General features: G+C 42.1%; 1 protein-coding gene across 1 annotated transcript in view; it reads right to left on the reverse strand.

The window, feature by feature from the left end:
- The window catches only part of LOC143275935 (choline transporter-like protein 2), a 60701-nt gene extending 43281 nt beyond the window's left edge, over positions 1-17420 (reverse strand). The window contains exons 1-3 of the mRNA XM_076580283.1: positions 17287-17420; positions 15438-15486; positions 7838-7911 (exon numbers count right to left, since the gene is read on the reverse strand). Of these exons, the coding sequence (XP_076436398.1) occupies positions 7838-7911; positions 15438-15486; positions 17287-17311 (148 nt within the window). The 5' untranslated portion in view covers positions 17312-17420. The remainder of the gene's footprint in view (positions 1-7837; positions 7912-15437; positions 15487-17286) is intronic.
- Positions 17421-19610: the final 2190 nt, after the last annotated feature.

The raw sequence follows: 19610 nt of genomic DNA on the forward strand, positions 1-19610 counted from the left end.
ACCACATTTCAACATCATGACAATACACTCCTGACCTATCACACCCATATTTCAACATCATGACAATACACTCCTGACCTGTCACACCCACATTTCAACATCATGACAATACACTCCTCACCTGTCACACCCACATTTCAACATCATGACAATACACTCCTCACCTGTCACACCCACATTTCAACATCATGACAATACACTCCTCACCTGTCACACCCACATTTCAACATCATGACAATACACTCCTCTTCCATCACACCCACATTTCAACATCATGACAATACACTCCTCACCTGTCACACCCACATTTCAACATCATGACAATACACTCCTCACCTGTCACACCCACATTTCAACATCATGACAATACACTCCTGACCTGTCACACCCACATTTCAACATCATGACAATACACTCCTCACCTGTCACACCCACATTTCAACATCATGACAATACACTCCTCACCTGTCACACCCACATTTCAACATCATGACAATACACTCCTGACCTGTCACACCCACATTTCAACATCATGACAATACACTCCTCACCTGCCACACCCACATTTCAACATCATGACAATACACTCCTGACCTGTCACACCCACATTTCAACATCATGACAATACACTCCTCACCTGCCACACCCACATTTCAACATCATGACAATACACTCCTCACCTGTCACACCCACATTTCAACATCATGACAATACACTCCACACCTGTCACAACCACATTTCAACATCATGACAATACACTCCTGACCTATCACACCCATATTTCAACATCATGACAATACACTCCTGACCTGTCACACCCACATTTCAACATCATGACAATACACTCCTCACCTGTCACACCCACATTTCAACATCATGACAATACACTTCTCACCTGTCACACCGACATTTCAACATCATGACAATACACTCCTCACCTGTCACACCCACATTTCAACATCATGACAATACACTCCTCACCTGTCACACCCACATTTCAACATCATGACAATACACTTCTCACCTGTCACACCCACATTTCAACATCATGACAATACACTCCTGACCTGTCACACCCACATTTCAACATCATGACAATACACTCCTCACCTGTCACACCCACATTTCAACATCATGACAATACACTCCTCACCTGTCACACCCACATTTCAACATCATGACAATACACTCCTGACCTGTCACACCCACATTTCAACATCATGACAATACACTCCTGACCTGTCACACCCACATTTCAACATCATGACAATACACTCCTCACCTGTCACACCCACATTTCAACATCATGACAATACACTTCTCACCTGTCACACCGACATTTCAACATCATGACAATACACTCCTGACCTGTCACACCCACATTTCAACATCATGACAATACACTCCTGACCTGTCACACCCACATTTCAACATCATGACAATACACTCCTCACCTGTCACACCCACATTTCAACATCATGACAATACACTCCTGACCCGTCACACCCACATTTCAACATCAGGACAATACACTCCTGACCTGTCACACCTACATTTCAACATCATGACAATACACTCCTGACCTGTCACACCCACATTTCAACATCATGACAATACACTCCTCACCTGTCACACCCACATTTCAACATCATGACAATACACTCCACACCTGTCACAACCACATTTCGACATCATGACAATACACTCCTGACCTATCACACCCATATTTCAACATCATGACAATACACTCCTGACCTGTCACACCCACATTTCAACATCATGACAATACACTCCTCACCTGTCACACCCACATTTCAACATCATGACAATACACTTCTGACCTGTCACACCGACATTTCAACATCATGACAATACACTCCTGACCTGTCACACCCACATTTCAACATCATGACAATACACTCCTCACCTGTCACACCCACATTTCAACATCATGACAATACACTCCTGACCTGTCACACCCACATTTCAACATCATGACAATACACTCCTGACCTGTCACACCCACATTTCAACATCATGACAATACACTTCTGACCTGTCACACCCACATTTCAACATCATGACAATACACTCCTCACCTGTCACACCCACATTTCAACATCATGACAATGCACTTCTGACCTGTCACACCCACATTTCAACATCATGACAATACACTCCTCACCTGTCACACCCACATTTCAACATCATGACAATACACTCCTTGTCCAACATACCTACATTTCAACATCATGACAATACACTCCTGACCCGTCACACCCACATTTCAACATCATGACAATACACTCCTGACCTGTCACACCCACATTTCAACATCATGACAATACACTCCTCACCTGTCACACCCACATTTCAACATCATGACAATACACTCCTGACCTGTCACACCCACATTTCAACATCATGACAATACACTCCTCTTCCATCACACCCACATTTCAACATCATGACAATACACTCCTGACCTGTCACACCCACATTTCAACATCATGACAATACACTCTTCATCCAACACACCCACATTTCAACATCATGACAATACACTCCTCACCTGCCACACCCACATTTCAACATCATGACTGAGAACTTCCTTGCCTGATCAGGCATTGGCCTTTTTTTTTTTTAAGGATAATTTTAACATTTATTTTACAGCAGATGTGGTGTAATATATAAGGACTGGTCTGTATGCTTTGACTCCTCTTTGAAACTGACAATGTTCTGCTGCAGGAATGAGAGCTCTATATGTGAGATGGAGAGAGAGATACGTCTGACAAGAGACAGAGAGAGAGAGAGACAGAGAGAGAGAGACAGAGAGAGATGAGGAGGGAATAAATAGCAATCATAACAACAAAACTAGCAACTGTGTGAATCGGTCATTAGTGTGATACGTTTCTTACCTTTTCGTTTTTCATCTTTATATTAATACTGAACAGGTTTGCCCCCCCTACTCCCAACAACAACCACTCCCTAACTTCCTTTATGAGGATGTATCACCTGCCTTGCTGTACAAGGACACAACGTCTGCTGAACACAGGGTGATGAAGACGGTGGTGGTGGTGGTGGTGGTGGAAGTTATGGGTGGGGGGATATGAGGGGAAGGAGTGTGTGGAAAGTTTATCAAATCTACATCAGTTTTGCCACACCCACAGGTGTGAACACGATAAAATCACACACATACACACACACCCACATACACCGTATCAGTATCAGCAGCTCAAGGAGGCGTCACTGCGTTCAGACAAATCCATATACGCTACACCACATCTGCCAAGCAGATGCCTGACCAGCAGCGTAATCCAACGTGCTTGGTCAGGCCTTGAGAAAAAAAAAGAAAAGAAAAAAAGAATAGATAATTAAACGAATAAAGAAGTAAATGAAAATTCAAATATGAAAAAAAATGAAACAAATGAATACATATATATATATATATATATATATATACACATACATACATACATATATATAATAACAATAGATAAATAAAAATAAAATAAAAAGACAATAATGATAACAAATAAACAAATAAATGTAAACATACAGACACACATACACACACATGCATAACAGATATGTAACAAACATGCAGTTTCACAGATATGAAAGCACAAACTAATACACATAAACATACACAAGCCCCGACACACACACACACACACACACAAATTACCCTGCACCCCACCCCCACCCCCCACCCCCACACACTCATTCCTAGACTAAGTATCGCAGCTTCCACGGCACACACACACACACACACACACACACTCACTCACTTATACAAGCACACACACATATGCCCATACCCCTCCCCGCCCCCCTACACAAAACACACACACACTAAAGCTGAACTTTATTGCTTACAGCCCTTGCTGTAAAGTCACAAATAATGCAACATGAAGGCATGACCAGTCATATATAACAGCTGCGTGTGGAGAGAGGTGGGAAGAAGGGAGGTAAGGACAGGGTCAGAGAGGGTTTTTTTTTTTCTCCCTTTGTCAGTGCATACTGGCTGAATAAAACAGGATATACGGGATGAAGGATGACTGATGACTTGCGCGATGATTTTGTTTATAGTGAGGAGGAGTTGCGCACTGTCGACCTCACTCTCTTGTCCGAGACTGTCTGTATCCAGTGGCAAGACGAGGTCAAGACGACTGGAGATGGAAACGGATGCAGTGGATGACCAGGATGTCCTATGTGCCTCATCCTGCCCTCAGCACTCCACAGTGCTCTGCTGCAACCGCCTTCCTCTCCGTTGAACCATGAAGGTTTCTTCCGCAGAGTCCGCCGGATCCAGTCTTCACATGCTTGGATAGACAAGCCCTAAGTCACCGAGGGTTTGAGACCCGTCGGCTACCCTCACCTAGTTTAGCCAGCCTGTCAAAGCAGTTGCCCGGGGGTTGGGCACTGCCGCATGCTAGCAGCTTCTAGGACCCATAGGTGAGAGCTGGGTGCCGGTGGGGACCAACAGAGGACGAACCACCCCCGGAAGAGCATGACAAGCCCCCCCCTCTAGAGGTATTACCCCTCCCGTGCACCCCCTAAAACAGGATATATACTAACCAACCGAAACAGGTGACCTGACGTCAGTAGAACAACTGGATATGCACGTAAACAGTATTCACACCATGAAACAAAATTAAACATAGAAACATAATAAACACAAATATACCAGTCACTAAGAAATGGAGACACACAGACACAAACACACATACACAAAGACACTGACAGGTAGAAACACCACCACCCCTCCCCCCACCCCTACCCCCCATCCCTCCTTTCCCTCCCCCCCCACACACACAGACACTGAGAAATGAAGGCGCACACACTCACACACTGACAAAGACAGAGAGGTACGTGATACCAACACAGCAGCTGGTTCTGCTCAGTCAGTAGTGGAGAAAGAAGAGTCCAAAAGGCAGAGACCAATCAATACTGACTTGACAGAGAGCACACAGGTAGGGAGACAGGCACTCAGAGGTCAGGAACAAGTCAAAACAGAAGATCAATACACCAGAAGCTACAGAGAGAGAGAGAGAAAAATGAGAAGAAGAATTGTAATATATGGTACTGTATTGGACTGTACAGTACTGTATTGTCATGAAATCATATTGTACTGTACTGTATTGTATTGTATACGTAATGTATTATATTGTCTTGTATTATTTTTCTGTCAAGAAGGTGGCAGAACAGTTAAGACGCTCGTCTGCCAATGAAATGAAATGAAATTATGGTGCTTAGAGCCTCGCCGACCACTAAGGCCATCTCAAGGCTATCGCCACGTTAATAACTACTACAAGGGTAAAAAACAAACAATTAAAACGAATCACCACTTCAGACTTTCCACTCAAAGTTTAAAAAACTTCCATAGTTTAAAACCTTCAAATCTGATTAAAAATGTTCACTTCTTTCAAGAAGTCCATCAGCGTCCACGGAGGGACATCACGAAACAAGGTCTTCAAAGAAACCGCCGTGTAATGTCTGTGTCTAACGTCATGCAGATCCCAACAGTCAAGGAGCACGTGTTTCACGGTGAGAGGCTCATCACAGGGAGTACATCGAGGGGCCTCTTCCCCCTTCAACAAGTCAGAATGAGTAAAAAAAAAAAAGTGTGCCAATACAGAGTCTGTGAGAATCTGGGTTTGAATCATGCTCTCACCCTTTCTCTCAAGTTTGACAAGAAAATCGAACTGAGCGTCTTTAAGTCGTTCAGATGAGACAAATAAACCGAGGTCCTATGTGGAGAACGCACTTGGCGCACTGAAAAAGAACCCATGGCAACGAGAGTGTTGTCCTCTGGCATAAGTCTGTAGAGGAAATCCACTCAGACAGGCACACAAACAAACATGCATGCACTCAAGACCTGACTAAGCGTGCTGGGTCATTCTGCTGGTCAGCTATCTGCCGTGCAGATTTTGTGTGTATACATATGTATGTGTACATAACTACATGCATGTATATGAATGTGTATTGTGTGTGCGTGTGTTTATGTAAGTTTGTGCCTGCCTATGTGTGCGTATGTGTTAGGGTAGCTGTTAGATACACATGTATGTTAAAATGTATGTATGCAGTGTGTGTGTGTGTGTGTGTGTGTGTGTGTGTGTGTGTGTGTGTAGTCACATTTTGGTGTGTGTATGTAACATAGATATAATGTTTTATGTTAACAAAAGCGTTTTTGTAAAGCACCTAGAGCAGATTTCTGGATAGTGTGCTATATAAGTATCCAATATTATTATTATTATTATTATTATTATTATTATTATATATAGACTTGTGCAAACGCAGTGATCTTTGAGAAACTGAAACTGATCTGTCACAGCTGATTTCTATGTGTGGAATTTGTACTGCCCTCCCTAGATAAAAAACCTGTCACTGAAATCAATATGCTGCCACCCTTTTTCTGCCTGCAAGTATGTAATCTGTTTTACTATCAAGTGGAATTTTCCACAGAACTTTGCCAAGAAAAACCCCTTTGTTGCCGTAGATTCTTTTACATGTCCTAAACTGTGCATGCTGCATACAGTTTTTCGACTCATCCAAAAGACTAGCACCAAGACCGCTACTCGAAGTCCAGTGAGGGGATTGTGGGGGGCAGTAAAAATCCCAGTCTGTGTGGGATTTGAACTCGTGGACTCTTGTTTCCTAGTCAAATCAATCGGTCTTCTTCTTCTTCTGTGTTCACTCGTATGCACACGAGTGGGCTTTTACGTGTATGACCGTTTTTACCCCGCCATGTAAGCAGCTATACTCCGTTTTCGGGGGTGTGCATGCTGGGTATGTTCTTGTTTCCATAACCCACCGAACGCTGACATGGATTACAGGATCTTTAACGTGCGTATTTGATCTTCTGCTTGCATATACACACGAAGGGGGTTCAGGCACTAGCAGGTCTGCACATATATTGACCTGGGAGATCGTAAAAATCTCCACCCTTTACCCACCAGGTGCCGTCACCGTGATTCGAACCCGGGACCCTCAGATTGAAAGTCCAACGCTTTAACCATTCGGCTATTGCGCCCGTCAAATCAATCGGTCAAGTTAACAGTACACAATTATCGAGATGAAAAGAAACAGCTGCTGTGCACATTGTGAATCTGTGATCTGACCTTGAGGTTTCCTGGACGCTCGTCAAAGTGGGAATAAAACTGCCGTCCCTCTTCTGTGTTTTATTACAATGATGTTATAATCAAGCTCAGTCTGTGTTTCGTGTGTGTGTGTGTGCATGTGCGTGTGTGTGTGTGTGTGTGTGTGTGTGTGTGTGTGTGTGGCGGGTGTGACTGTGCTCGTGTGTGTGTGCATGTGTTAATGTGTGTGTGTATGTGTGTGTGTGTGTGTGTGTGTTTCTGTGTGAGTGTGAGAAAGACAGAGATGAACAATGAACAAATGTTTTATTGAGGGTAAACTGGATAAGCTGAAAGCTTCTTTACACCACGCCCTCCCTCACACACAAACACACACACACACACACACACACACACACACACACACACGCACGCACAAAAGATAAACAAGGGAAAAAAAAATCGGCACAGACACTGAAGACAGTAACAAGAACAACAACAACATTAACAACAAGAGTTAAACACGAAATATAAAAAATAGCATGGAATATAACTCAGTCACACACACACAGAGAAAGAGAAAGTGAGAGAATTTTGTTTACAACCATCACCTTCAAAGAAACGAACATTACAAGTGACCACATCTTCCTCCAAGTACCCACAACAACCAGAAAAGACAATTCATGCACATCACCTAAAAAAAACACACAATTATTTCAATCTAAAAGTTTCACGATGACTGGCAGAGCTGAACTTACCAATAACGGAGCAAACGGCGGCCCCAAGAATGCACAGGATGAAGAGTATGCAGCAAATGATATCCGTACATGACCTGAACAACACAGTAAATGATGCTGTTTGCATTTGTGTATACGTATGTGTGCATGCACAGGTGTGCATGCATGTGTATGCATGAGAGAGAGAGAGAGAGAGAGAGGAATACAGAAGTTTGAAAAGAGCGACGGGAAAAAGACAAGATAGGAGGCATGTGAACAGAGGGCATACGGAAAGACAGAGAGGGGAAAGAGAGGGGGAAGAGACAAGACAGGAAGCATGTGAACAGAGGGCAGGTGGAAAGAGAGAAAAGAGTGGGAAGAGAGACAGACAAGAGGCCCGTGAACAGAGGAAAGACATATGAGTCAGAGAGGAAGTCTCAGAGAAAAAGAGAAGAGACAGACAGAGAGACTCACCGTGAAGGACAGAGGACAAGAGAAAGACAGAGAAGGAGAAAGTGAGAAGAAATGAAAGAAGATGCAACGACTGGATGAGAGCTGCAAGATCAGGTCAAGGCAACCAGACATAGGTTGTCAAGGCAACCAGACATAGGCTGTCAAGGCAAGTAGATCGGGCTGTCAAGACGACTAGATCAGGTTGTCACTGCAACTACTGAACTAGATCCGGTTGTCAAGGCAACTACTGAACTAGATCAGGTTGTCACTGCAACTACTGAACTAGATCCGGTTGTCAAGGCAACTACTGAACTAGATAAGGTTGTCAAGGCAACTACTGAACTAGATCCGGTTGTCAAGGTAACTACTGAACTAGATAAGGTTGTCAATGCAACTACTGAACTAGATCAGGTTGTCACTGCAACTACTGAACTAGATCAGGTTGTCAATGCAACTACTGAACTTGATCAGGTTGTCAATGCAACTTTAACTAGATCCGGTTGTCAATGCAACTACTGAACTAGATCCGGTTGTCAAGGTAACTACTGAACTAGATAAGGTTGTCAAGGCAACTACTGAACTTGATCAGGATGTCACTGGAACTACTGAACTTGATCAGGATGTCGCTGCAACTACTGAACTAGATCCGGTTGTCAAGGCAACTACTGAACTAGATCCGGTTGTCAAGGTAACTACTGAACTAGATAAGGTTGTCAAGGCAACTACTGAACTTGATCAGGATGTCACTGGAACTACTGAACTTGATCAGGTTGACACTGCAACCACTGAACTAGATCAGGTTGTCACTGGAACTACTGAACTTGATCAGGATGTCACTGGAACTACTGAACTTGATCAGGATGTCACTGGAACTACTGAACTTGATCAGGTTGACACTGCAACCACTGAACTTGATCAGGATGTCACTGGAACTACTGAACCTGATCAGGTTGACACTGCAACTACTGAACTAGATCAGGTTGTCAATGCAACTACTGAACTAGATCAGGTTGTCAATGCAACTACTGAACTAGATCAGGTTGTCAATGCAACTACTGAACCAGATCAGGTTGTCAATGCAACTACTGAACTTGATCAGGATGTGACTGCAACTACTGAACTTGATCAGGTTGACACTGCAACCACTGAACTAGATCAGGTTGTCAATGCAACTACTGAACTTGATCAGGTTGTCAATGCAACTTTAACTAGATCCGGTTGTCAATGCAACTACTGAACTAGATCAGGTTGTCAAGGCAACTACTGAACTAGATCAGGTTGTCAAGGCAACTACTGAACTAGATCAGGTTGTCAAGGCAACTACTGAACTAGATCAGGTTGTCAAGGCAACTACTGAACTAGATCCGGTTGTCAAGGCAACTACCGAACTAGATCAGGTTGTCAATGTAACTACCGAACTTGATCAGGATGTCACTGCAACTACTGAACTTGATCAGGTTGTCAATGCAACTACTGAACTTGATCAGGTTGACACTGCAACTACTGAACTAGATCAGGTTGTCAAGGCAACTACTGAACTTGATCAGGTTGTCACTGCAACTACTGAACTAGATCAGGTTGTCAATGCAACTACCGAACTAGATCAGGTTGTCAATGTAACTACCGAACTTGATCAGGTTGTCAATGCAACTACTGAACTAGATCAGGTTGTCAATGCAACTACTGAACTAGATCAGGTTGTCAAGGCAACTACTGAACTAGATCAGGTTGTCAAGGTAACTACTGAACTTGATCAGGTTGTCAAGGTAACTACTGAACTTGATCAGGTTGTCAAGGTAACTACTGAACTTGATCAGGTTGTCAAGGCAACTAGATCAGTTTGTTAAAGCAACTAGATCAGGTCATCAAAGCAACTAGATCAGGTTGTCAAGGTCACAAGATCATGTTGTCAAGGCAACAAAACCAGGTTATCAAAGCAACCAGATCAGGTTGTCAAAGCAACTAGGTCTGGTTGTCAAGGTAACTTGATCAGGTTGTCAACACAACCAGAGCAGCAGCTGATTCAGAGAACATGTCGGGTATGTCACGATCACCTTCCTCCTCCCTCCCTCCCTCCCACCCACCCACCCACTCACTCCTCCCTTTGCTGTTGGCAATGCAGCACAGAGTGGTTCTTTCGTGTGTTTTTTTGGTTTTTTTTTTTCATTTTTACTTCAACCCACTTTTCCTTCACCTTCTCGCCATCTCACTCCCATGATTTATGGACTTGCTTATCACAGCTTGTTCAGCTTTCTGCAGAACCTGTGAGGAGTTTACACTACGCAGGATCGCTTAGCTTCCACGGGAACATTACATGACAAGCCTGTTACCTGTACAGATGGAAACATTCATGACTGACTCACATACATGATACATGTACATAAACATAAAAACACATGCATACACATGCATCTTCCTCTCTCTCTCCCTATTTTCTCACCCAACCCCCCTCTCTATCTCTCCTCCCCTTCACCTTTCTCCTGCTGTCAGTCTCCCACAGCCTCCGCTCTATTCTCTCTCTCTCTTACACCCTCTCTCCTCCCATCCCTCTCTCCCCATTTTCTCGCCCCCACCCCTCTCTCTCTCTCCTCCCCTTCACTTTTCTCCCACTGTCAGTCTCCCGCACCCTTCACTCTATTCTTCTCTCTCTCTCTTACACCCTCTCTCCTCCCATCCCTCTCTCCCCATTTTCTCGCCCCCTCCCCCCCCCCCCTCTCTCTCCTCCCCTTCACCTTTCTCCCGCTGTCAGTCTCCCGCACCCTTCACTCCATCCTTCTCTCTCTCTCTCTCTCTCTCTCTCTCTCTCCATGGTGGATTCAGTAAGGGGTTTTGGCCTTTATCTGAATAAAAAAAATGTTTTTAAAAATTGTTAAAATCTCTCTCTCTCTCTCAAGTACGTACACGCGCGCGCACACGCACACACACACACACACACACACACAGAGTCAATGACACAATGACATACACACACACAAACACAAATAGTCTGACATATGAAATATGATAACCAAATACGATATTGAAATACAACAAGCTGAATCAACAATGGTAATAACTATCCACTAAAAAAACCCACACATTTTGCTGTTCGCAGACCAGTCAAACCAGAAGGCCATTTCAGCATTTTCAACACAATCTTTTTCTTCTTCTTCTTCTTCTTCTTCTTTTGTGGGCTGCAACTCCCACATTCACTCATATATATACATACGTGTATGACTGTTTTTACCCCCACCATGAAGGTAGCCATACTCCGCTTTCAGGAGTGTGCATGCTGGGTATATTCTTGTTTCCATAACCCGCCAAACGCTGACATGGATTACAGGATCTTTAACGTGCGTATTTGATCTTTTGCGTGCGCATACACACGAAGGGGGTTCAGGCAGTAGCAGGTCTGCACATATGTTGACCTGGGAGATCGGAAAAATCTCCACCCCTTACCCACCAGGCGCCGTTACTGAGATTCGAGCCCAGGACCCTCAGAATGAAAGTCCAACACTTTAACCACTCAGCTATTGCGCCCATCCAACACAATCCTGACTCAAGAGACTGCAAAGAGCTCAAAACCCCCAGAAATGATAAACAGTAACTTCTCAACAACTGATTATGTACAATTAACACCAACAAAAGTGCTAACTTGCCTGCTGGGATCTGAGTCTACTTCAGATTATTTCCCTTAAATTTCCTCTACAAACTTTAATGACAACCTTAAAAGAGCTCACTGTCTTTCATGAAAAAAACCACACAAATAAACATTAACAAAACACACTGTAAAATGCTATAAGCTCACAGATAAAAACTGGATTTGAAAGATGATTATGATTCTGGTTTTAAAAAAAGAATAACAACAACAAAAACTTGGTGTTGAGGAAAGGAGTTGGATGGGTGGTTCAGACATGAAATAGATTACTGAAAATGACAATCAACTGTCACAAAACAAATCAAAACAAAACGACCAAAAAAACTGGACAACAAAGCAAGCTGGACCCATGAAAAGCTAATGCCTGAACACACACACACACACACACACACACACACACTCACTCACACACACAGAAACACACACACACACACACACACACACACACACACACACACACACACACACACATTCAAGTAAACAAGTAAATAACAGTGCATAACAGCAAGCCCTTCATGGCTGACACAGAATAAAATCAAGAAAAGCACAACCTGAAACAAAATCACAGATCACTGAAATCAGTCGCCACAGTCTGCAAATTTCACACAAGCAAAATGGGACTGAAAGAAAAAAATCAAGATTTGTTGAACACAGTAAATTCTATAGTATTAACAGTAATTTTGAGTTGCAAAAGATGACACATTTGAAAATATAAACTGAATGAAATGATAATCAGTTCTCTCAAACTGCACACAGTAATGTAACACAAAAAGCGGAGAATGCACACTTTTTGGGTTTTTTTTCTAAATGAAATAAATTCAACTAGCATTCATTCTGGGTTGTGCAAAGCACACTGCACTGAAAAAAAATGAACCTAAATAAATCAAATGGCAGGTTCAGCAAATACTGACAGTGATACAACAAAAAAAACCCCACTTGAATGCTTCTTTCACACACACACACACACACACACTTATTATTAAACAATCTTTTTAGAACTTTCTTGGTGGTGAAAAAGTAATGACTACACAATCATGCATTCTTTTCTGCCAACCAGTCATGTGTCTACCAGTCTTTGAATAGCTATCCAGTCATCTGCTTGCTGGACAGTTTTGTTCTTGGGAGTTGGGAGAGGGAGGCGGATGAGAGATCCCATTCTTGGCATGATGCCATTCTATGTTTTATTCAGCACAAGTTCCAAATTAAAAGCTCAAGGTCAGATGACCAGAAAACAGTACATTTTGCCTCAAAATAGGAATTGAAAATTTTGTTCATGTTTGTTTGTTATACCTTAAGAACACCAGCCGCACCGAATTAAAAAAAAAAAAAATTATTACAATGGAAAGAGAGAAAGAAATGGAGCCTCCTGTGTTTCATAAATCCATTGGTGATTCTCCACCCCTTGCAATGTAAACGAAAAAGACAGCAGCAGTTCACACACATACTGAATGTGCAGAGGACAATCCACATCTCAATTGAAATCTACCTGGAGACAGGGGGACATATAGCATGCATTCAGGGTCCACCATCTTATAACCCATATATACTAGATTACTACATCACTGTTTTTTTTGCTTTTTTTGTTGTTGTTGTTTTTTTTTTGGGGGGTGGGGGGTGGGAGGGTGGGGGGGGTTGTACGCTTATAGTTGACTTCATCAAGTTTTTGCACCTTATACATATCATTAGTAGTAGTAGTTCTTTTTTTTATGTATTTATCTATAATTTTTTTTTTCTCTCTCTCTCTCAAGGCCTGACTAAGCGCGTTGGGCTACGCTGCTGGTCAGGCATCTACTTGGCAGATGTGGTGTAGCGTATATGGATTTGTCCGAACGCAGTGACGCCTCCTTGAGCTACTGAAACTGAAACTGTGTTACGAATTTCAAAATGCTGGCTTGCTGATTTTTGCCATTCGATTATGGAGAAAAGACGACTAACTGTTAAAGACAAAAAAAAAACAAAAAAAAACAACAAACACCAGTAAACAAAAACATTCAAACACAAATGAATGAATCAACAAACTGAACTGATAACAACTAAATCAAGTCAACAAACAAACAAAATAAACAACTGAATTCAACACAGCACTGCAAAAGCGTCTGGCAACACTCTCCGCTAGCCGTACCAATGTTCAGTTCAACGCTTCCTGCAGTAGAGCTGAAAAAACAAAGAGTGGTTATATATATTTCCTCAAAATTGCAGCACACGTGTACATGATTAACACCTGTTGCTGTAAGACAAACAACTCATCTATCTACCTTTAAAGCAAATCTTAAAACTTATCTCTTTAAAAAAAATACTTGTCATAACTCAAATAGTGCTGCTGTCCCAGGCCCATGGCAATGTGAGTGTGTGTGATGGGAGAGTAGAGAGAATGGGGGTGGGTAGATGGATGGTGGTGGTGTGGTTCGAAAGGGAGAATGACCCGATTTTACCCCTTTTACCTTTTCTATCCAAAATTTTATTTTACAATTTTTACCAAATCTGTGGCATGCAGATTACAATTACACATAGGCAGCACACACTACCTTAGTGTGTGTTGTATATATATCTTTTTTATAAACCCGTGCAAATGAACACATGCTTACACACAACGCTTCAATCCCCTAAATTTGTGTGTGTGCATGCGCATGTGTGTGCGTGTGTGTGTCTGCGTGTGTGTGTGTGAGCGTGTATGTGTGTATGCATGCATGCATGTGCGTGTGTGTGTGAGTGTGCATGTTTGTGTGTGTGTGTGTGTGTGTGTGTGTGTGTGTGTGTGCGCGCGCACACACATTCACAAATACAACTGTTTATTCTCACAGTTTCTCCCAGTATCGTAACTACATGTCTGTCACACCCACAGACACAGAAAGCACAGAACTGAAGAGTCCTAAAAATGAACATGGTTATGCCAGTTGCTATGCATCACATTGTCCTTGTTAATGTGAATAATTTTACTTATATTGCTTGTAGACACAGATACTTATGTACAGTGTCTCAGACTCCTAACTGGTTGATAACTAACCTTCGTGTCTTTTGTCTTAAACTAAGACTTGTATTCACAAACTTTGAAGGATATAGGTACAGATACCATGGAATGTTAATCATAAAACTATGAAGAAAAAAAAGAATCAAGGTCCCATTTATTAAGCTTCCTGTCACTCCTGTAAGTATCAGAAACCTGCACATAACAGTAACACATTCACTGGCGGGGAAAAAAACTATCTTATTCCCAAATACAAAGAATGAGCAGAAAGAAACAACCAAAACATCTGTGGAAAGACAAATGGTCACTGATGCAGACCAATCCTTTTTCTGTTGCTGGGGATAACACAAATTGTGGATTTAGCATTCAAGGCCTTCATACCATAGAGCAAATATATACTATATAGCATCACTGACATGATATGAAAACAGATATTCAAATTCACACATGGGAAGGCAGAGCAAGTATATAGAATCACTGACATGATATGAAAATAAATATTCAAATTCACACAAGGGAAGGTGGGGGGACTGCCGTCACCTGTTGAAATACACTCTGTAACTAATCAGTCAAGTGGTGAGGCTTACCTGTCTTTAACAGGGCCTTTGAAGTCAGGGTCATACTCCCGGGGTTCACCTGTAAGTGAAGACAAAATGTTCACAATTACATTTTTGTTTTTGTTTTTTGGTTTACTCAGTTCTTTCTCATATATACACAAGATACATGCATGCATACACACGTGTGTTCATCTCTCTCTCTCACTCACTCACTCACACACACACACACACACATTTGCACACACACACACAAACACACATAGGCGCGAACACACACACACACACACACACACACACACACACACAAACAACATAACTCAAACACAAACAACATAACTCATGAATAAAGACCTAACTCATGTATATGAACAGACAGACAGATGAGAAGACACACTGACAGACAGACAGACAGACAACAGACAAATCAAGGCTGAATAACAGCTCGGCAGAAGAACACAGACAGTCACTCAGTAAAAAAAAAATAATAATAATAATAATAAAATAAATAAAAAGCTGACAGAGACAGGGAAAATGATAGACAGAAACAGTGAGAGACGGAAACCATGAGAGTTAATATCAACTTCCACAAGGCTCTTTCTCCACAGCCTGCTCACATCTGCAGATTCTCTTTCATAGGTACACAAATATGTAAGCATGCACTCAAGGCCTGACTAAGCACGTTGGGTTATGCTGCTGGTCAGGCATCTGCTCAACAGATGTGGTGTAGCGTGTATGGATTTGTCCGAACGCAGTGACGCCTCCTTGAGAAAGTGAAACTGAAACTCTCAGTGCATTTTCATCAGCGGGGATGTGAGCCAAGCAGCAGAAGGGGAAAGGCCGTACACCTTCAGGCTACAGTTTACTGTTTGATGAAGAATGCATGTTCCTGCTTCACATGGTAAGGCTGCCTACATGGCAGGGTAAAAACGATCTTACACGTAAAAGCCCACTCGTGTACATACGAGTGAACGTGGGAGCTGCAGCCCATGAACGAAGAAGAAGAAGACAGTCTCAAATAGGCCTACTTTTGTGCTGTTGCTGCTGCTGGCCAAAATAAACTAATATCTGGACACTGTCATGTCTCTTTCTACTGTTTGTTTTAGTACTGAAGACGACTTATTAATAATCCTTTTAAAATGAAAGCAGAAACATTCTTCCGAAAAAATCAATTCCTTATCTGGATCACTATACAATGAATAATGCAGAGAGTGCATGCACGCGCACACGTATATTTAGAATTTGTCCTTCCACCCCCTTTTTCTGCAAACAGTCACCCTATCAATTATACTAGATTATGCATGCATAAAGATCACACACACACACACACACACACACACACACACACACACAGTACACATACTACAGTAAGACAGTGTCAAGGACAGATGACATAAATACACAATGTGAAAGTCAGACCTTCTATTTTTCTACATCTCTTTTAAAAAATCAATTCCAAACAAGTGTCCCAGAATGCAAGCCAACGGTTCTTTCTCTTCAAATAATTTACATCATTCAGGCGTGTGCAAGCATGAGTTTGTGCGAACATGTGTGAAACACATGCACCCCCAAGCAACAAGCCAACAACCACCCAATCTTTCTACTAAATATTAAATAGAGATAATCCTGGCATGCATACCAGTGCAAACACATGCATATACATAGAAAACACTAACTATTCCTCACAGACTCTCATCCTATTCAGTTATAACACGGTATCCAGTCAACTACAATCCTGCCCAGCCCTTATCCGAGACCCAAAACCACAAACCATCAACAAAAGAATTTTGTTCTGCGTTTTACCAGAAGACAAAACAACCCATTTACAAGAACACACTCTGACCAACACATAACCACTGCTGGTCACACATGAAAAACCTACCATACTTCTCCTCAGAACTGCCCATTCTGAATCTTCAACAAATTTGATTTTGCACAATGTTTTCAATCAAGTCATACGAGAGGAGACCAAACACCGTCGCACACAGACAACTCGCAACTCGGTCACATTTCCAGCCCAACCCAAGCTCATAAGAACACACTGTCGCTGTCAACCTCCTCCTGAACTCACATCAGCTGTCACGCAAACATCCACACCCATCCCCCTGGGCCATGTGTATGTGCATCTCATTATGTCTGCCTGGATGCCCATTGGCTAGCTGGTGCTGTCATTCATAAAAGGAGGAGGTGTGTGCGTGCGTGTGTATCACTGAGTGTGTGTGAGTGTGTGTGTGTGTGTGTGTGTGTGTGTGTGAAAGAGTGAGTGAGTGTGTGTATGAGAGAGAGAGAGAGAGAGAGAGAGAGAAATAATTGGTGCTGTTTCGTGCATGAGGGTCAAGTAAATCTGTGTGGTGTAATTTGCTGCAAGTAACACAGTGGTTAACACTGTTGTTCTTTCTGCTAATTCCTGTGAAACATGTGATGTGTACAGAAATCTGTGCCCATGTGATGATGTATTGTATTTCTCTTTTTTTTTTTTTTTTTTTTTTTTTGTCAGAACAGATTTCTCTGTGAAATTCGGGCTGCTCTACCCTGGGAGAGCATGTTGCTACACTACAGCGCCACCCTTTTTTTTTTGTATTTTTTCCTGCATGCAGTTTTATTTGTTTTTCCTATCGAAGTGGATTTTTCTACAGAATTTTGCCAGGAACAACCCTTTTGTTGCTGTGGGTTCTTTTGCGTGCGCTAAGTGCATGCTGCACACCTCTGTTTATCGTCTCATCTGAACAACTTGTGTCCAGACCACCACTCAAGGTCCAGTGGAGGGGAAGAAAATATCAGTGGCTGAGCCGTGATTCGAACCAGTGCACTCAGATTCTCTTACTTTCTAGGCAGATGCGTTACCTCTAGGTCATCATGTAAGCCTAAGTAAGTGGAGTATTCTCTACTGTAGTGTTTTGTTTTCAAAATATGCAAGTGTTTTAAAGGTAGTTTTTGGCTTTTAAAAAAAATGAGTGAGAGAGAGAGAGATGCACTGCTTCTCCTCCCTTGTCGATCCCCCACTCTCTTTGGCAAAAATAGAAATCAGTTGAGGATCGAGGCAACAAGGCTGGTGCACACACACACACACACACACACACACACACACACACACACTTGCAGTCACACACACAAGCATACGCATGTCTTAATACAGACCCAGCTATTACAGTGCCAAGTTATCCTTTAAAAACAAATAAATACAGAAGTGAACACCAGTCACTAAAATGAAGAGATGAACTCAAAGAAGGACAAGGAAACAAGCAGTAAACCAGAAAAAGGCAGACTCACAATACATGCCCCTCTCACCCTTGCATGTGTGCAAATGAGCACACACACACAAAAAAACAACAAAAAACAACCCATATAACACACAACAGCTAGTACAAGAGAAACAGCTATGTCATATGCCCCAGACTGTCAAACATCAAACGCTGCCAATAAACACAAGCACACAATCTAAAATATCACATGAGAATGTCAAAATTACCACATGCACTTAAGAACAAAGCCAGCATCACCAGCATGTGACTCTGGCACAGGAACTATGGACAGGATAGGCTACAGTGACAGAGTCAGTCTCTGTGCTGCAGTAATTAGGGGTCAGTTCAGTACTCAGTGTGTGCTGGGACAGGATATATATATATATAACATCTACATTGAGATGACTGGATCTGTCAGAAGGGCTCATACACAATATTCACTAGTTGGAAGTTAATGGAGCTTACATGATGTTATTTGTTCAGTTCTCTCTATGTGAGTTGGTGTGCATGCTTGTGTTAGTGTGTCTGAACATGTGCATAGGTGTGCAAGCATATATATATATATATATTTGTGTGTGTGTGTGCACATTTGTCTGTGTGTGTATGTGTGTGTTGTGCGTGTGTGTTGTGTGTGTGTTGTGCGTGTGTGTTGTGTGTGTGTGTGCGTGCACATGCACATGTGTTGTGTCTGTATACACACATGTTTGTGTGTAGTGATGAGTGTGTGTGTGTGTGTGTGTGTGTGTGTGTGTGTGTGTGTGTGTGTGCGCATAAATGTATGTTTGTGTATGTTCAATATATATATATATATATATATATATATATATATATATATATATATGCATAAATGTGTGCATATTCACTGTTAACACTTATGCTTGCATGCATCTATTTGCACATATAGCACACCAGTTTTAGTGTATGTATCATATTACATTTACTTTTGTTTCTTGAACTTTCATTC

The sequence above is a fragment of the Babylonia areolata genome, chromosome 31, assembly GCF_041734735.1.
Source record: "Babylonia areolata isolate BAREFJ2019XMU chromosome 31, ASM4173473v1, whole genome shotgun sequence".
Taxonomy (NCBI): domain Eukaryota; kingdom Metazoa; phylum Mollusca; class Gastropoda; order Neogastropoda; family Buccinidae; genus Babylonia; species Babylonia areolata.